Raw genomic sequence first — 26,658 nt, 5'->3', positions numbered from 1 at the left:
TTAGTAAATATCCTTTATGACTTGAGATTACTAAGATGTATACAAATCATGTGTATTTCTTCAGAAAAAAGGTACAATATTACGTATTCATGTATTTAACAATACTAGTTATTTCAGTAAAGATTTTAATCAAATGGTCACTAAGACCTGATTTATATGTACAAAGTGGAATTAACTTTTAAATGACAAACCATATTCACTGACCTTCACTGACTTAAATGACAAGAAGTTTAAAGAAACTTTTCATAACAAGATTCATGTGCATAGGTGTTATTTTCTTGTTCACATATGTGAACATATTTTCTCGTTCCACATATATGGAAGTGGGACAGGTTTTGCTAATTATCTGGATGAAAGGCTGAATTTCCCTACAGAACTTCATATTTGCATCCCTGAAACAATTAAATTTGTATGTGAGGCTCCAAAAGAGGTCAAAACAATGACAATTTGACCAGTGACACTCAGTATCTCATTCCTAGAAGACTATATCTAGGCACATGGTAGAAAAGGCACCAAAAAAGGCCTCTAAAATATAACTCTATATTTTACACTTTAAAAAAAAAAAATATTTTCTGAATATTGCCCAAGACTGAATTCTGTATTTCCAAGCAAAAAACCAAGTGCACCATTTCTGCAGTGAACCGACTTCCAGTAGCAAGAAAAAAAAAAAAGTCCTGAAAAAGAAATCCTTATTATGTTTCCAGGCACTCCTGTGATTCATTGTATCTATTATATGGTTAACATGCTTCACTTATAGAAATGTTGCTGGGAAAAAGAGCTTGGTTCCATCTCTTATATTTCTGCACAGAAGTATTTAATTCTAATGACACTTTGTTTATGAAAGTTATAGCAGAACTATAAAACAGTTAAACATTTATGAAATTTATATGTACAAATTGGTTGAACTGAATTTATAACAAAACCAGCTTATTATGGCTTCTCCAGAAAAGAAAAGAAAACAAGAAAACTCCTACCTTTCATTAAGTTAAAACAAATAAACCCCTCAGAAAGGCTTGAGTAACATTTCCTGTACCCAAACAGGAACGGTTCTACCTTTGTGTGAAAGAAGTTGAAGAACTAAGCTAGGAATTACACATTCCCCAGAAAGGCAGACTATTGAAATGACAAATGTCAAAAGCGCTTACAAGTATCAGTCCAAGTCCTGTTGTACTAGAGGCACAAACTCTAGTACAGGTCCCTTTCATCATTACTTTGACACCGCCCCCCTTTAGCATTCTTTTTATACTTTATTTTGTATTACCATAGCTGCATGGTAAATTCAAATGCTTCCTACCTTTTTATGTCAACCTGCTTTATTGTTTGTACAACATACATAGAAACCACAGCAGAATTTAAAAGACCAGCAACATAAACTCCATCACAGGCAGCGACCAACATTTTAAACACCTTCACTTCAAAATTCCATATCTGTGCATTTTCTTATTAACAGAGGTATCATTAATACCATGTGATTTTTGCAGTCTATAAACAGATGCCTCAACCTCTTCAGTACTAAGACATACACACTCAATGAATTTTCAAGAAAGCTCCTGTATAATAGAGTTATAGCTGCAACACTACTAGCACTAAATACTTTGATTAAGATTTCTCATAGGGTTAAAATGATAATAATTAAAAAAAATAATTAAAAAAGCAAAGTCAGCCTGATGCAGCTTTTCATTCTCTGAAATATCCTCATATTTTCTACCTTCAATGAAAGAAAACCTGTAACAGTGCCTTTCTCATATTTTCACTAAATCACAGAAATGCTGGTGAGAAATGATCTCCGATGGTCATGCGATGCAACCCCAACTCAAAGTGAAGTTACTGCCAACATTGGATCAGGACAGCTGTGTCTTCATCTAGCAAAGTCTTGAAAACCTCCAGCGACAGAGGTCCTATAACCTCTCTGGGCTACCTGCTGCACTACCCTCTCAGTGGACAAGTTTTATCTCATGTTCAACCTGAACCTGCCAAGTAACAATTTCTGGCCATTGCTCTTTGTTGTAATAGCCACCACTGTTAAAGACAACTTGACTTTGCTGCTTTTGTAATTCTTCAAGTAGTTGTAGACTCTTATTGTAATCACCCTCAGGCTTCTCTTCACCAGACTAAATGAACTCAGCTCCCTCATCCTCTCTTTGCCCATCATGTGCTGTAAGATCCTGACTATCTTGCTAGTCCTTTGCTGGGACTTTCCAGTTCTTTAGCATCCCTCAAATTGTGACGCCCTAAACCAGACACAATAGCTCAGGTGAGGGCCCAATAATGCCACAGAGAAGGAAGTAACTTCCTTTGATCTGTGAAATATGGTACAACACAGAATTGACAATGACCAGAAATTCCAGATAAGTTGGTGTTTTCAAATCAAAGGCAAAGAGTGACTCGCTCTTTCTTCAAATCCAGTCTACATACGGTATAGTACCATAAAATTTGATGACATACAGATTTGTAATATTTTTTTTACTCAAAGACTAGAGCACTAACACTGACACTGCATTATTAGCTTAAATCCCTGAAAAAACAGGGACGGAGGTGCAGAATCTTACACAGAGATACTTCTGCAAAAAATAACTTGTGATTTACCATAGCCTTTCAATATCAAAAGGTTAAGATACTCTTCTGTGCATCTTTCCTCAGAATTAAACAAACCCTTTCAAATAAACTGCACTGATAAAGTGATTTAAAAAAATGCATGTCTAAATAATTTTTTAAAAAAAAAAACACAAGGGTAAACTGTTTAAGGAAATAAGCAGAACAAGAATAAGGTCTCAACTGTAAGAAAAATCACTCACAACCTGAAAATATGACAGCGAAAGATCTGTGGGCCCTTTGTTGAAAAACACCAAATGATGCCAACCTTCACACTTTTTTCCTTTCACTGAAATAATGTTGGAATTCTTCTAAAATGGATGATCTATATCAATACTACTTTGGTTCAATTATCTTACCCCTCTCAGTGCTAGTAGTAGTCCAAAAACTATACTCTAAACACTTATTTCTTGGTTACAATTTTGCCCTTTGTCACAGCCAAAACATTTTGCAGACACTGACCTCACAGCTTGCTTCCAGTACAACCAGTTGGGACCTAAAGGAAACCTGAACCTTTGCTTATCAGCTCATCTATTCTGCTTCATAGTGGCTTACATGCATACAAACCCGTACAGATGCATAGATCAGCCTAATAAATCAGGTCTAGACTATTAGAAGGCTGTGGAAGTAACAGTAATCACTTACTTTGTGAGGACATTTCTATCAAAATGAATTACAGATAACTGAATCTAATATATGATGAATTAAATCTTGAAAAACAACTTCCAAGAGACATGCACTGTAAGCACAGGGCACTGCCCTTTAAATTGCTTTAAAAAACACTCAGCAATTACAAGAGAGCAATCTGACATTAAGAAAAGGCACACAAATAACGTATATTGGCTTTTACTAAGTAGTAAGGAATTGATCACCATTCTCTTCCTGAGAAATAGTGTTTGCACTTACAGGTATTTGGTGTTGCAATAGCTAACTAAAAGCAAGATATGCAAGACACGTGGAGAAAAATAAAAAAAAAAAAAGAAAAATGCATGGGATGTGAAGAGAGCAGCAGAAGAAATGGACAGTAAAATGTAACTATGGTGTGAGTTGTAACAAATTAAAAAATAAGGAATATGCTTTTTACACTTTTCTATACCAAAAGTTCTGAGTATAGCAACTAAGAGCTGTATTTGAAATAAACTTGTTTACACTGATATTTTTATTAGACCTAAAGGAGTAAACGAGCTTTTGAAGAACATAAACTACTCTTTCAAGTGAAACCCCTAAATTGAACAGTACAAAATAGTCTTTCATATCTAAAAATTTTCAACCTTTGCATTTTGTTAGGCATATTTTTCATTTTTTGTATATCTGTGATATGAAAGCATAGTGAATTGTAGTAGAATCTGTCATCATGTAAAATAGCCAACATTAATCCAGTAGATCACGTGGCCACTTGAACAGTGACAAAATGTCAATACACTTCATTAATATTTTTGAATTACAACACTACAGAGATTGATGACACACAGTATGTAAGACCATGAATACTAATACTTAAATCCAATAGAATTTAGCTTAAATTAGATTTGTTAGCTGTCAGGCATCATTATATAGCATTCATTTTTTTTCCTATTACTAAACCACTGCAGAGGTGCATGCAGACGAAAAACACTTGACATGTCTGTGTCTACACACTATATGTATTGGTAGCCTTATGTAAAGAAAGCTATACTAGATAAAAGTTTGCCTTGCACGATAGTGGCTTCTCTATCATACACCACAAATGCTCATGGTAGTACCAATTGATAAACACAGATTAGCCTAGAGAAGCATCAATTTTTCGAAGCTCGATTGTTTTTGTTACTGTGGTAAGGCAGATACAGTTATGTGTTGCAACTTGTTCGCATGGCCTCTTGTCTTTTCACTGTATGCCTATATGAAGGGTTGGCTCCATCTGCTCTATATCCGTCTATTAAGTAGCTGAAAACAGCACTAAATCTCTCCCTAGCTTCTCTTCTTAAGGCGAGACAAACCCTCAGTCCATCTCTCTTGGGCTCATGCCAGTACATCATTGTTTTTCTTGTACTCGGAAAACCAGGACTGCACACAGTGCTCCAGATGTGGCCTCACAAAGGATGAATAGAGAGAATAATCACTTCCTTTGACTTGCTGATTACACTTTTGCAACAGTTTACTATGCAGTTGACTGACTTTGCCACAAGAGTACACTGCTGACAAATACAAAGATGAAGTACTTACCCATAAACACATTTCATTCCATATGGCTACTTAGGTGAAAGCACTCAAGAACAGGGACTTTTAAATTTAATCATATGTGTGAAGGCATACTGGGTCCTTTACCTCTCAGCACTCTACATAGTTTGTGAAATTAATGGAAGGAATTACCATCAGCTCCCTCATGTGTAGAATGCCCTGTTCTCCCACTCCTATGCCTCAAAGAAAGATCGGAGGTGGAAAGTTGTACAAAGATAACCTTCAAGACCAAAATGGTCTTGCAGAGGGTACAACTTTGACATAAAGAATGTTCCTAAGGATTAATCTTACTTACCATTCCATTCCAGCTTAATACTTCAACACAGTTTACAAATACAGCTTCCTCCCAGGTAGTTATCTAATATTTATTTTATGCAAGTACCACCATCATGGTTCCCTACCAATGTGTTTAAGGAATGCTAAATTAGAAATAAGCCAAACAAATTAAAAAGATTTAAGAAAAATAAAATCTTTGAAAACATAAACCTAGAACTTGGATAGAAGAGAGCTCTGAAAAAAAAAGAAAGCACAGAGGAAAAACAAAGAGTACACAAAAGAGAGTTGGCGAAAAACACATTGACTTATAAATCTTATGTGTCTTAATATTACAAATCTAATGCATAGCAATTCAAAACCTTAAAAAAACTCTCAAAACAAAAAAAAATCCTCAACAACAATCCACAACCAAAGACACAAAACAAAAACCACTAAACCTAGAAAGTGTTTAAGATCTGTTAACTCAATTAACTGCTGGCCTGAATTATAACTACATCAATATAACAGAAGTGAAATCGAAAAAGCAAAATTTCTTAGAATACTCCCAAGTCTTTTCTTTAGACTCAGGCAGAAAATGCAAACCATCAATAGCTATCTTTGATTTTTTCAGTGAATCTATTATTACTGTTGGTTTCTCTTTTCCTCCTGATGAGTCCCTACTCTTTTGTTTACTCTTTCTCCTTTTCAGTAATTCCTTCATGGCTCCAAGAAGTTGAATTTTACTTTCATGGAGCATGGAAAACAATACTCCACTAAAGGTAGAAACATGTCCTAGCATCAGTAGTTAAGATGAGGCTCAGAAAAAGACTAGAATATGGACAGAACTTCTTTAAAAGATATTGAATCATTTTAGTAAAAATACGCTAGCTCAAAATGTAATGGTTTTAGTCTAACCTGCCAAAACCATAACATGATTATACATGAGCTGAGTACTACAGAAAGCACAGCTTATATTTTGTTGCAGGGCTAGGAAAAAGAAACTAGCACTGGCGTTATCAGATTTAAATGAAAATCTTTGGTAAAATCTCCGGCAAGACCCAAGATTTACCTTGTAAATATCAAGCCAGCTATTAAGGCTTAAGATATTGTTTGTTACAATTGCCAACAAAAGCCATTGACACTTTTTGCTGCTGAACTTGCATTATTAAGGGCTTAGATGGCACAAGTGGAATCCCCAGAAAACATTACTGTACAAAAGTATATAATCTCCAGCAAAAATACACTGGACATGGAATAGACAGTGATTGTCATTCAGCTACTGTGCTCTTTTTCATATAGTGTAAAAGAAACTTTATGCACACACGAGTTGTATATTCAACTTAGAAAAGACATATTGTTTTACCCTATAATAGGAAATGTTAAGAGTTACAGCCTTTTACACTATAGCAGTTCCGCAGCACTGTTTTAAAATCCTGACTACACGAAAAACATACACAGATTTTTATATAATTTCACACACTTTAATCGCAAGTTTTCATCCATATTATAGGCAATTACTTGCTAAATTTAGACTAGTAAAACCAAAACCGATATGTGTTCTTACTTTACTTCCTTTGTATGCTTTTTTGTTTAGAATTCATTTTTCTTTAAGAAATTCACATTCTTAAAAACAAAAATCCAAATACAAATAGCCATGACTTGGAGTTAGCAAAGGCCTACTATTATTTCTAATATTTATTATCACAACTGAATAGCTGTAGGAACTACTAAAGATTAGAAATGTATGACTTAAATCAAGTTAAATTTGAGATGTAAGACCTTGCTTAAAAACTTCTATAAGATATAAACCAGAAAAGATCTTACAAAGTAAATAAACATAGACAAGGTTGACAAATCAAAAAAAAAATCTGTTTAGAATTTGCTGAATTGTTCATTCTTACCTTCTGTGCTTAATCCAGGACTTGAAGTGAATTTTGCTACATCGACAATCTTTACAGCAAACTGTTGCCCTGTTTCCCTGTTGATACATCGCCGTACCACACTGAATGGACCCCTGAAACACACACACAGAGAAAACAGCAATGAATAACCCATTCCCTTTTATGTGTTGAGCTACAACTTCGTTGTTTCTAAACGCAGTTCAGACTCCAACATTCAAGTGTAGTATTTACACAGAAGCTTACACCTCTCATCACTGCTGCCCATTAAATGAAAAAATAATTTAAGCTGCAGACTAGTGTATAGAAAGCAAATGGGTTTTGTATTTTCCTATATTAAAGTAATATTCTCTTACCCTGCCACATTAGAAAAAAGGCTACTTTAGAAACCTTGTGGAATACACTGACATTACTACTAAATTTTAAGTGGACTTTATTTTGATGCATAATCCAAATAGGGGGGGAAAAATAGAGGCGAGAAACACATTCTTGCTTTCAGTCCTTAAGCTAGAGTTTAGAAATTACCATTTGAAACAACTGAAAGGATATTCCTTTGAAACAACAATATGAGTAACAGAATTGTTAAGTCATAGTGTTTGGGTTTATTTTTTTTTTATTTGTATTACACAAACTAGGTTTATTTTGAGCTTATCTGACATCACTAGATATAAACTATCTCCATGACAATACTGAAAAATTCTACAAAAGTTTCTCTCATCTATGGCACCTAAAAGAACCCCCAAAAAAGTTACAGATAAAAAGATTTATTAAAATTACTTCAGACAGGTGTTTGTATTGCACTCAACTAATAACAAGCTAATTATTTTTCTAAATTGAAACTACATTTGCCGAAACACAAGTTAGAACAATGGCAACCTTTTAAAAACCATTATCACCAACATGCATTTTTGGAAGCTTCTTTTAGTAGACGATTTAAGTTCTTGATGCCTTGACTTAAAATATGGAATCTTCCGTCCAATGTTAACAACAAACACTATCAGATAACTACTGTAGGTCAAGCTTTCAAACATGAAAAATTCAGAGGTTATGGAAACAGAATAAGATTGTTTCAAGACTGCAATAGTTGTGCCAAATGAATCCTTTTTTACTGCTGCTTATTTAATGACTGACATGATAGCTCTAAAGAAATCCATTCTAATGTCTTCTCAAAAGGAGGTAAGGGCAAATTTGAGGACGGAAAGAGCCTTTGTTCAGAAGTTCACCTATTGAGTGAAATAAATGTTTAAATATAGCTTAAAAGACAAATTCTGCCATTCAAGCAGTGAACTGGAAGTTAGTTTACAGGTTTCTGGACACAGAGACTTGAAAGCAACATAATTCTCAAAACCAATGGTTCCCTGAAAAGGGAGAAATGTCCCTCTGAGGACATTTACAAAACCTTTATAATTAGCTTTTGGTATTCCTTTACATACCAGATGACTCAAAGAATGTAATTCATCACACTACCATTTGTACTCCCATAGCTAAAATCCAATTTTTGTATTCTTTAAACAACATACTTGCAAAGATTTCTTAAAACAGGATTGTTTCTGACACAGAACATGAATACCAAAGCCAGTCAATGAATCACAATCTAAACATCCACAAACAAGGACAATATTTATTAGCACAACTACTGTTGTGAACGTGTGAATTATGCTGATGCATTCAAATAGAACTAGCTATACAAGAAAACGCATGGTTTTTTTCCTCTTTCCTTGCTCATAACACACAATGAAATCTCCCCTACTGATGCCTACTTTCTCCTCTGAACCACATCCCACTATTATTTGGTATCCAGTCTTTTACTAATAGTTACCACAGATATTTTTAAAAATATGTTCAATTAAAACTCTAATACATAGAAATCCTCTTACATCTGTAAATGCAAAAGGCTCAACTGCCTTTATTTGGCATCTGAAGCACTACAGCTACTGACTTGGAATCCTCTCCCTACATTTCAAAAAGTAATTGTTTATTAAGAAGTCCCATTTTATACAGATCAGTGTCACCTTCTTATCCCAAGTCTCTGCTTACTCTTCTCACACCTGTCAAAGTAGAATAGCTTTAAAATAGTATAAACACATTTAAATTTAGGCAATTTAAAAACATTTCAAAACCTAAATCACAGCTTTGCAACAACATTGGCAATACTCGTTTTCATTCATAATTGCCATAAACTACTAGAAAATAGGTGTATTTCATTAAAATGATCCTTTTTCTTCTAATTCTCATTGTTTTTTTCCCCACACAAAGCCTTTCTGAAGACATTAAATAGTGCTTTTAACATAATCTGATACAGAATGGTAGATCACTAGAGCATATAGACTCTTGAAAAGACCGTATTCTTATATGTAGACCCTTGACTTCTGTTCATTCATATAAACTCTATGAATATTTATATTTCTTGCTCTTGACCAAATTACTTCTAGATTCGATGGTTTTCTCAAGTCTGGGCTGGAGAGCTTGCTCATCCACCTGACTGTGTACATACTTGGAGCTGCCAAGGATAGCTAGTTGGAAGAATCATAAAGCAAAAAGGAGCACACAAACTGCAGCTCCAAGAGGGATCAGACTTGTGGTCACTCCTACCTTTCTCTTTCATAACCATGACTTCTTTTTTCTTTCCATTATGTATTAACATTTTAGAACCCTGACTTGAGCAATTTGCTTCTTGCAAAGTCTGGAGTCTGGGACAAAAAAAGTTAAGCATTTTATTGAGTTCTATAACAGAGAGGATACAAGATCTGTACAGTCTTAACCTTTATAGCCATACTGAAACTCTACTCACTTTACTTAGAATGAGGAATGCCAAAGACTCTTAAGTAAATTAAAAGTGCTGTAAAGTACAGAAGACAAGAATTCAGTGATGTCTACAATAAACTCATTCTATTAAAAACCCCACCAATTTAGAGTTTCATATAGAAATTGAAAGATTTTTAAACATAACCTGAAGATTCAGCTATTTACAAGCCTCAACTTTCTCAAAACTAGCTCTCTCATATTCAAGCCACAGACAGCCTCAAAGTAATACATGTTATGACAATACCTTAGATGAATATATTCCATGACAACAGCAGCACAATAAAGGCTTGAATTTTCCAATTTTAGGTAATTTTAAAACACCCTTGAGAGGTGCCCTCATCAATTAAGCAGACACTGTTGCTTGCATGTGCCAAGTAACAGAGAAGAACTTTTAAATAAATGATGGTTGCAGTTAGCTTTTTGACTTTTTCCTCATAGCTGCAATGAAACACAGCAATTTTACAAATAAAGTTATAATAGCCCATGGTGATATTGTCTAATCTGAGTCAGAAAACAAAAATCCATGCTTCCTAACACAGTAGTTTCAAACCTTATTTGGAAGTTAAGCAACAAAAGCCCTTCAGGCCATGTTCAGTCTCAGCACTAAAATCACACTCTTCTCAGTCAGGAAACGGACAATATTTCATCTCTCAAATGAGACAAGGAGCTATTCAAGAGTTGTGTCTGCCACTGGGGAAACATATATCACATCCTCACTAAATAACAGTTTCTATAGCTCATTTTACTAACCCTGCAGCTCAAATTATACAGATCTAAAATACCAAGATGATGCAGATAGGGGAAGGAACAACTGTAACTTTAGATATAGATCATCAAAACTATTAGAGATAGATCAGACTACTTATTTGTTTATTTATTAAAACCGAGCAATTGAGTTCAGTTGCATAATAAGAATTCATCTTGTAAGAGTCATACAAACTAGAATTATAATGTTATGTGTTCTGTAGTTCATTTTTCTCTGTGCTACTCTTAACAGACATACCTGCTGAGATACACAAATCCGTGGTTTCAGACTCATCCTCCCTCCTGCCCCCAAGATTTCAAATCTTTCACTGCATTTAGCACAGACACAACAGATGATGCTAACTCAAAGTATGAGAATCATTAAAATATACAAGTAATAAGGACAGATGATTTTTTCACCAGTATTTTGTCAATATTGGCAGCAGCACATTCTAACACCTGCAATACTTTGAGTTCCACCTGCAACATATATAAAAAAGCAAAACGTATTTTCTTAAACTGAGGCTGGGATGCACACTAATTTTTGCTGTCTGATGTAGATGAAAATCAAAGTATTACAATACATTATTGAGGAGGTTATTGATTACACGTAGGCCATAAAAAAGTGGATAGGAATGCTGGAGAGGTGTCTCAACCAGCTTTTTCCATGCTTGCAAAATTTCAAATAAGCAGGGCAGGTCCTGATGTAACCTTAAACCTAGTTAAACTATTTTATGGTGATTAAGCTTTACTGTCTAGCACAGAACAGATTTTTTTTTTATCAGCTAGACACAAGCTTCAAGAAAATCAATTATTAATTACTCTCTCCTTCAGGAGTACAACACATGAATTAGAATAAAATCCTAAAAATTTGAGACCATCAAAGCCTATTTTATCACCTCCTTCATTTTAAATTATTTTACTTAGTGTATGCCATTAGGACTTCAAAGATAAAGATCTAAGCCTATACTTTGCAAATCTTTTTTTTTTTTTTTTCAAACTAGAATCTTGTTGGTTTATCTGTCTGTTTTGCTTCCTTTCCCCTTTCCTCCCATCTATGTTGGTGTGCAAGAATGAGAACTGGTTGTGATTAAAGTACACCTTGTTGATTCCTAATAAGCAAAAATACTTGCAACCAGTACCTACAGCCTGTTCCCTTCCCATGTCCTGAACGAACTGAGCTGACCTGCGGGAACGGAGTTCCTACTGAAGGATGCTATACAGACGCCTTCTGAACCTCTATGCTTCAGAATCCCAAAACTTGAGATTTTTAGTCACTAACTAACAGATCACCAAGAATTTGCTCAAGATCTCTTCCAAGCAAGTCACAATTTTTTTAGGAACGTGATATGAAACAATGCATTTGGGCTCTCAAATTCAGTTTCTTTAATTTAAGTTAAAAAAAAAAAGAAAAGTAAGAAACAAGTTGAACATTTTGTCAGTAAAGCCAACAACAGTGAATAACACCACCTCTTCCAATGAACAGAGTGGTCCTTTAAAAATGAGCTTCCATTTAGAAGGAAAAGGCCTTAGATTCCTTTTTGTTATTTAACAGGGCTTAAAAACTTGAAACATGCAATACAGGTCTTAAAGTTACTTTTATTCAGAATTTTAAACAGCAGATCAATGTTTCCTAAAAGGGATGATGTCAGTTTGTTGCATTAAGATACTACAAATGAATATAGATAAAGTCACACAAGAAAAGACAGAGATACCCAGATTTTATTTATTTATTTTTCCCTTCATTTAAAGGCTATGCATTCGCTTACCTAAGCGGCAGACAATGCTACTTTGTACTAAAGTGGTTAATAATTTCAAAAGAACTGCATCCAAATTGATGAAAATTCTTGAGAAAAAAGCAAATTACAACCATGTTTTAAAGAGACAGATCTTCTTCCCTCTTCACTCATCTATGCTATTTATAATATATACTTGTTCTTTAATTTTCCCTTCGATTGAAGTGAACTTCTTTTGAAAATTAAGTATTTCCAAGGTTTAGATGATCTCTGAGGTCCCTTCCAGCCTATGCCATTAATCAAACCTGCAGTTAGTCACTATATCACCTTATTTGCGCATGAAACTGCAGTTTAAAAAAGTAATTGAACCTCTCTGTGAACTAGCATATTGGATTAGAGGGCATCCACATCTAAAAAGCCATCACTGGCAATGTTGGGTAGACATCTTTTAATTTATTCTCAAAGGAAAATTTAAAATACTGCATTATTATGACTGTGGCACAGAAGAACGTTTGGGTTGAAGATCTGATACTTTTTTAGAAAATTAGGTATCCCAGTACAAGTCACAAAACTGAGTTCCCAAGCAGCAACACTTCTATCACAGGTATGCTTCAACAGTTTGCATCTGCAAAACCACGTCTGTGTTTTAACTCAGCTTTAGGATAAAATATACAAAGAACAAAGCACAAGACTGCAGTTCACTAGATCTGAGCCCAATATAAACACATCCTTTCTAACATTAATCCAACAGAAAGAATAATATACAGAGTACCAAAGCTGTGGTTCTAAGGTAGGGGGGAAAAAAACCCCAAACCACAACTAAAACCGCCAATTCACAAGTCTTCCTTCACGTTCATGATCATTTTTATGAGACACGATCACTTAAACACCTTTTAAAGTGCTCGATCATAGTGTTTACATAATATTTGAGTGCAATGTGGATTTTCTTTTCTGATGATTTGATAAATAATCAAATAACAGGAGAAAGGTTACTAAGTAAAGTGGTAGGGTTAGAAACAGGTCATTTAAAACCAGGGAAAATAAAGTCAAGAAAAGATTTGGAAATGGCAGGCATTTTTTAAATAACAGCACTTAAAGAATTTAATAAATATTAGCTAAGTGATAAAACACGATTTATAAGAAATTATTGTTACAGCTTAAAAATATTAAACTACTGTCTATTTTAAAGGCTTAAGTAAGCTTTTATACATAGGAATAAAAACTTCAGAGAAAACACTTGTCAAAATATAATGAAGTAACTCAAGCTTCAGTTATTCAGTATAGAAATATCTGGTGGAGGGTGAGGGTGGGGAAACACGCGAAAAGTAAAAAATCATAGTCATATTAATGCAGTGCACTATGACAGCTAATTAGACACCCAGAATGATCTCATCACTTAGTCCTTCTACTGTCAGACGCGACTCTAGTCAGAAGCAGTGGCTGCTAGTGTGGACCAGAAACCCAGTCATGGTCCTTCTTCCAACCTACTGCCCTTCCGGCAGCGTTCTCCTCACTGCAGCGTTATTAGAACCCACTTTTTCAGCCCTCCTCAAAGCCTCACCTGACGCAGAAAGGGAAGAAATGAAAACTAAAATTGAAAAGACCACCACACAATTACGTTCAATGCCAAAACACTGGCAGAGCTACCCCAGAGAAAAAGAGAGCAAACAGTTGGAGCTTCCAGCCTTTTTTCCTTTTTTTTTTTTCCTTAATAATTTCTTTCCTTCCACAGGAAACTACAGAAGGAGTAGCTGCTCCAGCTCTTGTGAAAGGGAAGCCCTCCCCAGGAAAACCTTAGGATATGCTTAGAATTTATGCAACATACTGAAAAAATATTTACTTTCAATTTTAAGATTTTATCCTGGAATTCAGAAGCTTGTTTACATGTTTTTCTCACTATAAAAGCAAAACACTGGCAGAAAGAGATCTCTTCTGCTACGCTGTCTTTCCTATCTCCAACCTGCAAGGAGGATAAGCTATTCTTAACTGGTCTGTAACCTCTATCAACAGACATGCTAAGTTTGTGGCCTGATTTTCATTCTTATCAAGCAAAAAAGCAAGAATGAATTTATCAGTCATTCTACATTTTAATATATGAGGAATCTATCTACCAAACCTCTTAGGCATACATATGCTATAAACAGATGCTGATATGTAAAATTATATTTAATGTATCTGTAGTTTGCAAACAACTCTTATTTTACATTGACTGGGTAGGATACAGAAGCAATGGGAAAGGAAGAACATTGAGACAACACGCTCTCTAGATTCTCTATTCTATTACTATGAAATAAAAATTTCAGCATCAGTCACAAACAACATTCTTCACATGTAAGCTACGCAGAAAATATTTTTATGTTCACATATACTACAACATCTTTCATTTTCAGAATTCCATAGTTATCAGTTAACACTGACCTTATCCTTGTAAATTCTCCCATTTTATTCATAGACTCATAAAAGAATTTAGGCTTGAGGGTACCTCTGAAGGGGCATGATTAATAAATTTTGTCAGAATGACATGTTACTATGTTAATTTTTATTTTTTTTTTAAAAAAAAAGGAAACAGCAGAAACTACTTCACTCTGAAAACCACCATTTACAAATAATTATTCACCTCAGTATACAGACCAGCAAATTCTGTTTTCAATAATTACTGTAGTAATAGTTTTCGTGGTCTTGAAAGAGTTGGTCTGAAAGCTGCAGCTGTAGCAGGTATAGAAACAGTAAGTGTACTTTGTTAAGACCTATATGCTGTCTGGAACAAGATGAGACATCAGCTGCTGGGTGACTTTCCAAAGGGCATGTTTCCACAAGAAGGGGCACATGATACATACAGAAGATTACAGTACACCATTTCAAGTCCATGTTTGGATGATAGTAAGATGACTGTCTTAAACAGGAGCAATAGTTATTGACATAGAGGAGCTCTTTCAAGACTTTCCTCACATCTTCCTTTACTTCCTATTTTTCAAGTCATTAAAGGTAATTTGCAAGAGAAGTGTCAAGACCTCAAATTCAAGTAGCTCCTAAATAACCTCTTTAAAGAGTTCAGACTCTTGGCCCTACAGATTTCATTTTTAGCTTATTTCTTCCTTGATACCTCTTTGCAGTGGTTCACTACTAATTTGCTTTTGCTGCAAGATTAGACATTGGACACTATTTTCACTTTCCTAAATCAGTACACAGGTCTAAAATGTTATGCTAGCAGCCTCAGTCTTCAAGAAAGTGACTGATTACGTGTCTCATTTCCAGACGGGATGACAGAAGGAACAAAAAGTTATTTCTAAGGCACGTATGTACTAAGCATACACAGGTAAATAATGGAGACATTCACTTAACTGAGACATAAATAATTATAAGGGTCTTAGAAAATGGTGCTGTTTTTTAACTGTTGGTGAGAAAGAAGAATGAAAATTGGCTTGTTAATCTGAGATGAAATATAGTCCCCTCATCAGTAAAGAACTCAAGAAATGATGACAAATATGACTCTCCTCTCTCTCTGGTTCACCTTAAGGTAGGTTAGAATCTACATCTCACACAAAAAGTGATTTAGGGCAGATAGAGACTAGTAATTACAGCACAAAATCTACTCTTGAACAGGAGCAGGGGGAAATAAGGAGAGCTTGCTTCACTGATAAATTCCCACTGGAAATACTGCAATAAGAGCATGAAATCAAAAATCCTCAAAATTTTATTTTTACGCTCTAATATTCTGTAACACTACACAGAAAAATACAACACACCAGCAACTGAATCAGTAGCATCAGTTCAAAAGCATTCAAAAAAACTGATGCTGTTCTCCTAACAGACTCCTTTACTATCTGACCGAATCTTTTGCCCCTTTCTCTTCTTTGTAAAGAAGAGAACCTAGTGCACGAGATCAGAAGGCAGCGAAGGAAATCTGGAAAAAAAAAAATTATGAAACTACATTAGGTATTAAATCATTCAACAGAGAGAAGAAAAGCAGCAGGAATGAACAAATGTGTTAAAAAGAGCACTTCAATCACAGGAACAAAAGGGAGTATATTAAAAATAATAGCTTTGCCTCCAAAAGAATACAGAAAGGTTGTAGGGTATCTTCAGACTCATCAGCAAGAGACAATGATCATTACTACTTTTTTTTCCCAATCAGAGAACCTTTTTATCCCATTCGTCTGTTAACACAGCCTTATTCCATCTCAGGCTGTGGCTTCACCAGCGTTTCTTCAGCAGCAGTGCTGGCCAAACCACCACCACTTCTAGCTATTGTGTCATCCTGAGACAGCTTTGGCATGGTCACACTGAACCAAACCAAAGAAGAAACAAAAACCACCCAAAGAGTGCACACAAACCACTTATCCCTTTATTTATTGTGCTACTTTTCATCCAGACCAGTTGCTTGACTTGGCTTAAAGCATGGCTATGCAAAGAGCTGTCTCAGACAATCAAAACCAGGAACAAACAGCTAGGACACAGCGGGTGCTTAAACAGCTAAAAGTGAAATCTAGTCTCAACCGAAACGATTTTTCATAGGGTCCTACAGCCATCTGTAGGGCCTGGACTAATGCAGCAAATGTACATCACGCAAAGAAGCAAAGGGATTCGCATCTAACTGAGAAAGTCTCAGGTAAATCCACATACAGCTGGCTCCACCGCTCATAGTTTGTCTTGCAACTGCAAGTGCTTTCAGTAACACAGAGCATGCAGAGCAAGATGAGAAAGAAGAATGGGAATATGTCAGCCACCACTGTTGCCAAAAATTCCTTCATAAGATTACACCCTCAGGTGTATTTACATGCATTAACTGCTCCCTACATCATCTCTCCCTCCTGCATTGTGGTTCTATTTTAAATTTCCACTTTAAGATTATTAACATTCACTTTATATCTATTAGTTCTGCTAACAAAACTGAGCTTACATACTGCTTCCTCTTCTCTCTCTCACTCACAATTTGCCAAGCCTAACAAAAGGCACTTTTTTACGATGAGCTCTCTTATTTCTGAATCTCCTCCCTGCATCTGTTCTAGTTTTAGCTTAAAAAAAGCAACCAGAAGTGTGAGTAGTACACCAGATGAGGTCTTATCAAAAGTTAAGATGTTAACGATTCTTTCTTCTCTGCAGGAAATATTGTGCCTGGTACAATCCTGTACTTGCCTTCTTGACATGCACACCATATAGCCACCTAATACAGTGGCATTCTTCTCAGTTGTTTCCAACCAACCAGCCTTAGCCTACTCCAAAGCCTGTTACTAGTTTTTCCATTCTCAAGAGGTGGCTGTACTTAAAAGTTCATAATTTCCACTACTGAAGTCCTTGTGGGTTTTTTTTCCTCCTTTATGGATGATGTCCAGATCCTTGTCTGCAGCAATTATCCTCAAATGGTGCATCAAGAAAAGCATAGTTTAACCAGTACAGTTCAATTTAGCGTTTTGTCTTTTAAAATAACCTGACAGACAACTAATCCAAAACTGACAAAACTTCACTTATTTTCCTGTTTCCTCTCTGAATGCATTTTAATTTCTTCTTTAGTCCGATATGGAATGCTTCACATTTATCATACTGTAATCTTTTTGTTTGTTTTAAAGAAACCGGCAACCCAAATTGCAAGCAGGAAGTGAGAGGGAAGCACTAAGAGATCTGACTGATAGAAGGGGTTTTCTCATTGCTTGGAAAACACCACCACTAATTCAGCTGCCCCAACGCTACTGGGTGACAAAAATTAGAAGTTTCCTACATGTTCATGACAATGGAGAAAGGTACACTTAACTTGCATGGGCCACTACAGAAGTAGAGAAGAAACATTTTTTATGGAAATAACCTAATTTAAAATTGTCTGTGATAACATATGACAATGTCTCAAAATTGAAAAATATATCACATTTATACTGTAATACATGCAAAAAGTTCAGAAATTCTTTGAGGGCCTCTCTCTTCCCCATATCTGACTAACAATAAAACTTCTATTTAATTTGCCACCACTACACAATAGTTAAGTTTCAAACTTGAAAAATAGCCATAGTCAAACAAAACAATGTTCTTAAAACACACACATACACTAAAAATTAGTATCTCCCACAAAACCAATACCTAAATCTAAACAGAATTTATTCTGGTAATCAGTTCAATCAAAATTGCTTCCTCTATAGTTCAATATTTAAATTTTGCTTTAAAAAAAAAAAATCCCAGTTCAGTTTGGCTGCCACTTAAAATCACAGGCTCAATGATATTTCTGTGTGTATACCAAGTCACAAGACCTTTTGGAACCAATAAATAAAAGTTACTGGGGTCAGTGAGAGAGACCAAGTTTCTAAGTGAGAAAGTTCTCCAGTGTGGCACTGATCTGTAAAGCTAAATTATCCAAAGAATCTTGATCCAGACAGACTGCTTCCTGTACTTCTTACAAGAGTTTGGCCTCTGAACTGCTGAATACCTTCATGTGTTAGGAAAATGAAAAAGTATCCTGAAAAGAAAGTCTGACTTGTGGGTCTCAAAAGTATGCAGATTAGTATTAAATTTCATAAGTTGTCATCAAGATCATGTACAAAGTGAAGGAAAACATAAATACCTGAGGTTTTCTTTTAAAGATGCTGGAAGACTTCCAATATTTCAGAAATTTAATTTATAACTCAAATCATGAGCCTTTAGGGTGATTCATAACATTTTAAATTATGGAAGGATTATGGGATTTATTAAGAACATTCAGCTGAATATAAGGAAAAAAGTTCCTGGCTATGGTATTTATAGAAGGTTGTTGAATTCTCTCTCCAGGGGAGAAATGAATGAATTCTGACCTCTTGAAATCTGAAGGTTTCAACAACGTACTGGCATGAAGAATCTGACACAGAGAAGATAAGAAAATTTAGGTTCTCTCTTCCATCTGAATCTGTTAGGTTTCTCAACAGTAGTTCCTTGTATTTTTATACATTTAATGCATATAAACTACTGTTCAAAGTCAGGGTGTGTTTTTGTGGGTTTTAGTATTTTTTTTAAGTACAGATTGCACTTCAACAGCCTAGATATGTCTATGAAAAAAACATTAGTCTATGCCATTTGTACTAGTTCAGCCTTTTTCTAAACCTTAAACAAGTTACTTTTTAATAGTTTATTTAGAAATGTCATCTCTATGAAAAACTTCACAAATGTCTTGGAAAAAGTTAATGTAGCTACAAGAAAAACCTTTAAAACTAAATAGGGCTATATAAACTAAATATTTGGAAGGTATATTGCTATATAAGTACAGTAGGAAAATTAACCAGTTGTTTGTAAAAGTAACAAATACTGTAAGTATTTAAACATGAGATACCAGCTTCCTGTCTATGAATTTTAAATTCAACTCTTCTCTTCATGTGTCAATTTGAAGTTAAAGGTCTCTCCTTAGCATAATCTTGTCATTAGAAAGACTCTACCATACAAAATATGTAATCTTAACTATAGAACAATTATTCCTATATGAACTATAATCACCTACAAGACAATTATTAATAAACATAATATATAAAATACAGGATAAAGTATTGTATGACCATGTCACAATTTCTTTACTTGAAAAAAGCTACAACATTATTTTTCTAATTGCTAAATATTTAATAGAACTGTTAACAACCTGAAACTAAAAGTAAAGCCTTTATTTAAAAGCAACATGTAATTTTTTTGTTTGTTTGTTTCAAAAGAGGAAAAGCTTCCTGAATCAATTTCCCAGTCAGCTCCAAGACATAGATGTACTAAAGTTTGTGTCGGTACCAATGTGAAGATAGCACAGGGGTGCTAGCAACCTGCCAGGAGAGGACAAGTAGTAGTGCTTTTCTAAAAATACTAAACAACAAATTATTCCTGGAACTATGAAATTAGCAGGAATCAGAGCACTGAATCCATCTCTGCATGACCATGTAAGGTGCACACACTGAAAGGTCCTACACTCCTGTAAGTGATTATTTGACCTTTGGGACATTGACAAAAATAGGAAGTTGAATTCATGGTCCAGATCAGGAACACCAGCTGACATTTCACCAGTTTCCAGCTGCCCTTTACTTATTTTCTTCAAGGACTGAAAAGCAAAACGAGACAGATGAGCAACACCTTGGGTCTAAGAGTAGATCTGAGCTTGTTCCCTTACATATTCTCACACCAACAAGCAATAACAATAATAATAATAGAACATACAAACTAGTGATGCACAGGGCAGTTGCTCACCACTTGCTGACCAATGGCCAGCCCATCCCCAGCTAGCGATCCCGGAAGAGAGCACTTCCCAAAACTGCAATCCCAGAAGAGAGAGAGCACTTCCCGGCCAACCCTCATTTATATATTGAGCAGGACGTTGCATGATATGGAATATCCCATCGGCCAGTTTAGATCAGTTGCTCTAAGTTGCCTCCCGGCTCCTTGTGCACCTGCACACGATCAAAGCATGGGCAGCTCAGAAGTCTTTGAGTTCTTAGCAACAACTAAAACATCAGTGTGTTATCAACATTCTTCTCCTACCAAATCCCATACTAAATACAAAACACAGCACTATTTGAGCTACTACCAAGATTAACTCTATCCCAGCCAAAACCTGGACATATACACACAAAGGAGTAAGAATATATCTACATCAAATTTCCTGTCTTTAAAAAAAAAAAAGGCAAAAAATTAAGAATTCAGCTACTACTATGACTTGAAGGATGGCACATTCTTGGAGCTATGAAGAATTTGAAGTATTCAAACAGTGAGGTTACAAATTTGAACAAAACTAGGATTTAAAACCACCAATTGCTTTTGGACTAAATGTATGAACATGTATGATGAAACCCCACCATAGAACCCTCCTGCTTCATACTAGAAATTGCATTGTAGGTGTAAGTCTAACCATATTTTTAGATGAATTAAGGCTATACAAAAGAGAACTAGAAGTTAACTACTAAGAAAGGCAATGTTTAGGAAAAAGTGAATGAGGACAAAAGTGTGGTAACTGAGGATGAGGGAGAAGAAAATGAGAAGAAATCATCAAATTATCATACTATTTTTTTCTTCATTATGCTTCTCTAGTCAAAATAATTAAAAGAGAGAGAAGAGAATTAGAAATGCTATAGATGGCAGAGAATACATAGAGTATTGCTCAACCACAGAAAGTAACTTCTTGTTGGCAGGGTTTTCAAATAACTGCACAACTCTACTTGTAAAGATGTGAAAATACCAATACCCACCACCCAATACTTTGTGTGAAAAACGTACGAATGAAAAACAAAACCCAACCAAAACCAACTCTAAAACTTTAACAAAAGTTTATGGCAGTATTTGTTACACCCTTCAAACACCCACGGAACAGTTTTTGAGACAGATTTACTGGACAACTGATTATGCAGCTGAAGTTGCAACATGGATTTATTTGGCTTTTAGGAGAACAGGATCCTCTTTCAGGATCAAGGACTGTTAGGAAGTGGCAGGTTCCACCCAAGGAGGGCAAAGAGCAATTTTGCCAATAGGGTAGTCATCCTGGTAAAGGAGATCTTTACACTAGGAATGACAGGGGAGGGAAACGAGGACCAAAGTGAGCAAGGTGATACTGACAGCAAAGAACTTGTAATGGCTGATTTCAAGCTTAATAAATAAGCACCACCAGGGCAGCACAGGGGCAGCGCTCGTACCTCTTCTGGGAAATCACCACAACCAGGCGCCTTTCTGAAGTGCCTGCACAATAACTCATGCCACATGGGGCATTGACATGAAGAGGTCTGCATGCAGGTGCAGGGCTGTAGTCTGATTTGGTTCACAAAAACACGGTGGGCTGGCTCACACAACTGGAGTGCTGCAATGGGTGGGTACGAGGCTTTAGAAAGGACAGGCTGGTACAGTAAAGAGGAGTTGCTCTTTATGTAAGAGAGCAGCTTCAAGTACGGACCTCTGTCTTGGGACTGATGAGGAGCCAGGTAAGACAACGGGTCAGGACTGGAATACAGTCAGTGTGGAAGACATTGTGGTGGGTGTCTGCTACAGACTGCCTAGTCAGGAAAATGCAGAATCATAGAATGGTTTGAGGTGGAAGGGATCTTTAAAGATCATCTAAGTCCACGTCTCTGCCATGGGCACTGATATCTTTAACTAGATCAGGTTGCTCAAAGACCCATCCTACCTGACTTTGAACACCTCCAGCGATGGAATATCCACTTCTCTAGGCAACCTGTCCCACTGTTTCACCACCCTCATCGTAAAGAACTTCTTCCTTACGTACAATCTAAATCTACTCTTTTTCAGTTTAAAACCATTGTGCCTTCTCTTGTCACTATTGGCCTTCGTAAAAATTCACTCTCCATCTTTCTTATAAGCTCCCTTTATATATTGAAAGACTGCAGTAAAGGCTCCCCAGAGCCCTCTCTTCTCCAGGCTGAACAATCCCAATTCTCTCAACCTTTCTCCATTGGAAATGCGTTCCAGCACTCTGACTATTTTCACTGCCCTCCTCCACTCGAACAGGTCCATGTCTTTCTTGTGGTGGGGACCCCAGAACTGGATGCAGTACTCCAGGTAAGGTTCCATGAGAGCAGAGTAGAGGGGGAGAATCACCCCCCTTGATCTGCTGGCCACACTTCTTTTTAGGCAGTCTGGAGCATGATTGACATTCTGGGCTGTCACGTCTGGCTCACGTCCAGTTTTTTGTCCACCAGTATCCCCAGGTTGTTCTCTGCTCTCAATCCATTCATCTCACAGTGTGTATTGATATCGGAGATCACCCTGGCTTGGGTGCAGGACCCTGCATTTGGCCTTGTTGAACCTCATGTGGTTTGCACAGGCCTACCCCTCAAGCCTGTCAAGGTCCCTCTGGATGGCATCCCTTCCCTCTAGTGAATCAACTGCACCACTCAGCTTGGTGTCATCTGCAAACTTGCTGAGGGTGCATTCAATTCCACTGCCTATGCCACTGATGAAGATATTAAACAGCACTGGCCTTGGTATGGACTGCTGAAGGACACTACTTGCTACTGGTTTCCACTTAGACATCAAGCTATTGGCTATAACTCTTCAGATGCGGCCATCCAGCCAATTCCTTATCCATCTGACAGTCCATCTGTCAAAACCGTATCTCACCAATTTAGAATCATAGAATGTTCTGGGGGATTGTATCAAAGGCCTTACAGAAGTCTAGGAAGATGCCATCTGTAGCTCTTCCCCTGTCTGCTGATGCAGTCACTCCATCACAGAAGGCCATTAGGTTAGTCAGGCACAACTTGCCCTTGGTAAAGCCATGTTGGCTGTCTCTAATCGCCTCCTCACCTTCCATATGTTTCGACATGTCCTCCAGGAGGTTCTACTCCATAAAGCAGACAAGGTCTTTTTCAGCAAACTGGAAGAAGCCTCATGTTTACAGGCCCTGGTCCTCATGGTGGACTTCAAACACCCCAACGTCTGCTAGAGAGACAAAGCAGCAGGGTGCATGCAAGCCAGAAGACTTCTGGAGTACATTGATGGTAACTTCCTGACACAATGAGGGGAGATAATCTGTTGAAACCTCACGCTTACAAACAAGGAAGAATTCAAAGATCAGGGGCAGCTTTTCCTGCAAAATTATGAGATGGTAGAATTCAGAATCCCAAAAGGAAGGAGCAAGGCAAAAAGTGGTATCACAATCCTTGACTTTGGCACAGAAATGACAGCAGGAGAGATACTTTTTGTAGCTTACTAGCACAACTGGCTAGGCATAAAAATCAAAGAATGATGGCAAAAACAGAGCCACAAAAGAAAAAATGACGTCAGAAAGTAGCTTGACATCTCGCACTACGAGAATTAAAGGGGAATTTTAATCAGGTTATTTTGTACTTAGTCATTCAGTTACAAAATCTACTTGCTCAGATAACTGTCAGAAAAGAGTTTCGCTCATAACTCAGCTGTATATTTTAGTTTCCAACTTACTTTAGCATCTATGGCATCCCCAGATAAACTCTCATAACAAATTATGGCTTTGTTAGAAGCTCAGCAATACCGCTGCAGAAGGAAACTTTATTGGCTGATAGCATTAAACTAAAGTTTCACATTAAAATGAACATGTGGCAACATATTTAGAGCAATGATTCTTGCATTCCGTGAGGAATTCCTATACCCAATCCTTGCAAAACTCCTATAATATTCAAAACTCACTCAAAATAACAGCAATTTTAAGGATATGTCCAAGCTGGATCTAGCCTTTCCATGGAGTTTCAGCTGAGTTAGTTAAATGAGTACATCATTAGTAAGATAAATTGGCAGAGATATACATGATGTACATATACACACACACACAAACCTCCCCTCTGACATATGTACACACATATAGAGTTAAAATGCAGTTCGCCAAAGCAATTCCAATATATGTTCAAGTCAAATCTTTTGCAAACACTTTTGAAATGTAGTTTTCTTCTCTGAAAATTAAGTGCATCTGAGACTGCGTTACTGAGCCATCATTAAATAGCTCAGATCATTCTCCTATATTTAATTCTACTGCAAAGCCCAAGTATGCAGGCTAACTCATGGTCATAATAGTAAGTTACCAAATAAAGTTATTTCACTCTGAAAAAAGCCTGATAAAAGCATTATTCTAAGTTTTAATTTTCAGTTCCATCCACTCTTGCATAAAATGCAGATGCCTGAGGTAAAATATGGAATTTTAAGGGAGTGGAAAATTGTAATTATTGCAGCTCACTAGCACAAAAACATGTTGTGTAATGGATCAACAATGAGGCAAACCCCCAACAATTTAAACACGATATTAAATTTGACAGTGTTCAGAAGCATTTATCAACAACGTAGTTGCCGATCAGACAAGAGTTTAATCCATCCTGTAGAAGTTATAGCAAAGCGCAATTCATCAGTCACAGAATTTAGTTTGCTAAGACAGAAAAGTGCTCATGTCTATAAAGCACCTCAAGATTTAGTTTCACAGAATAGTAAAAAACAATTCAGCAAGATTGACTTTCATACCTCTTATCAGTTTGTCAACTGATAAAATCTCTTTCATTAGCTGTCCTAAATTCTTCACTCTTTTCACCCATTAGCTAAAATCTACGCACTAGTACAAATAGAAAAACTACAACAGACATTTCCTTGTTTCTTCAGGAAAGTTAAAAAAAATTAAATCTCTATAAAACTGTAAACTCAGTTCATTACTGAAATTTACCATTCCTCCTGGCAGTTACTGCTGTGTAGTTCTGAAGAATAACTGCACATGGAAAACTCCACTTCCACAAATTGCAAGCTAAACAGCAACACGAGGAGCCCATTCTAGTTTTGTGAAGTCTATGTTCATCATTTATAATAAAGACTTTCGTTATTGTATTTTAGTCAAGCACAGATTTGGATTTTTGGTAAGAATGCACAATTATGTCTCACCTCCTCTGTTTCCCTATCCATCTTTCCCATGTATTGAAAAAGGTTTAGCTTCAGATCACAATCTTCCAAAAGACAATTCTACACAAATATTTTAATCAATATTTTTATGTTGTGCATCAAATCTTTATCTAGGAACACCACACACTGAACATAAAAAAAAAAATTAAAATGTGCGCAACGCAGAAGTTTCATTTCTAAAGTTCTTACAGAAAAGGTGTGCTAAAGGCTTTGAAAATCAGTTATGTTTCTATGTTGATATGCATACATATTCACAAGAGCATACTGTAGGTGTGCAATGATATCTGGTATTCATGTTTCCTCTCCCCAGATAAAATCTCAGTATCAGTTACAGAAGAAAATCACAGGGGACATTGCTCCTTCACCTCTTGGTTCTTCAGGAGGTGTGAGTGAAACATAGAAGTTTGTCATCTATCAGTATTATATGGGAGAAGCCTCATATTTAAAAAAAAAAAATTCCCTAAAAAACCCCAGACATTTTAAAAGCCACATCATAATCTGCCTAAATTAAGTTTCCAGTTGTTCTACAGAGAGCAAATAAGATCACTGTTGGGGAAGAAAATAGCAGTTTATGGAGTTTTTCATTCAGCATTTAAGCAGTCCTGAGATACTAGCAGAGGAAAAGCCAGCTCCTGTGCTTTCATTGGGAAAGAAATATGGGTATTACAAATTTACCAGTAAAGAGAAAATACAAATGGATGATGCTCCTTTTCTCAGAGCATTCTACTCTTATACTGTTTGCAAAAGTTACGTTGAAAGCTATGAAAACAAACAGAGCTGCCTATACAGCAATAGATTATAATCTGCCCAGATCCCCTTAATATTAGGAGAACTTTGTAGAGAAGTCTTATAATTCTTCTCCTCTGTATGGTCATGAAGTTTGACAGAATCATGACAGTTCTTCTGTTATCCACCTTACAGCACTCAAAACTACAATATTCTCTAGAAATCTTTAGTAATAGCTCCTTCAGTAATTGATTAATGTTGTCTTATTAATGGAGACACTTCCTATTAGCAAGAGCTAGAGTTTCAGTATATGTTTTTTCCCCACATATTCTACATATTTGTAACAT

At 36.1% G+C, this 26,658-nt stretch overlaps 1 protein-coding gene across 1 annotated transcript in view; it reads right to left on the bottom strand.

Annotated features, from left to right (window-relative positions):
• Positions 1 to 26,658, bottom strand: part of CASK (calcium/calmodulin dependent serine protein kinase) — a 239,321-nt gene that overhangs the window by 175,509 nt on the left and 37,154 nt on the right. The window contains 1 exon segment of the mRNA XM_086608529.1: positions 6,966 to 7,078. Within this exon segment, the coding sequence (XP_086464655.1) occupies positions 6,966 to 7,078 (113 nt within the window).

This window comes from Tauraco erythrolophus, chromosome 1 (genome assembly GCF_009769465.1).
Source record: "Tauraco erythrolophus isolate bTauEry1 chromosome 1, bTauEry1.pri, whole genome shotgun sequence".
NCBI classification, from domain to species: domain Eukaryota; kingdom Metazoa; phylum Chordata; class Aves; order Musophagiformes; family Musophagidae; genus Tauraco; species Tauraco erythrolophus.
The sequence above is the reverse complement of the archived record's forward strand: the minus strand, read 5'-3'. Positions and strand labels throughout refer to the sequence as shown.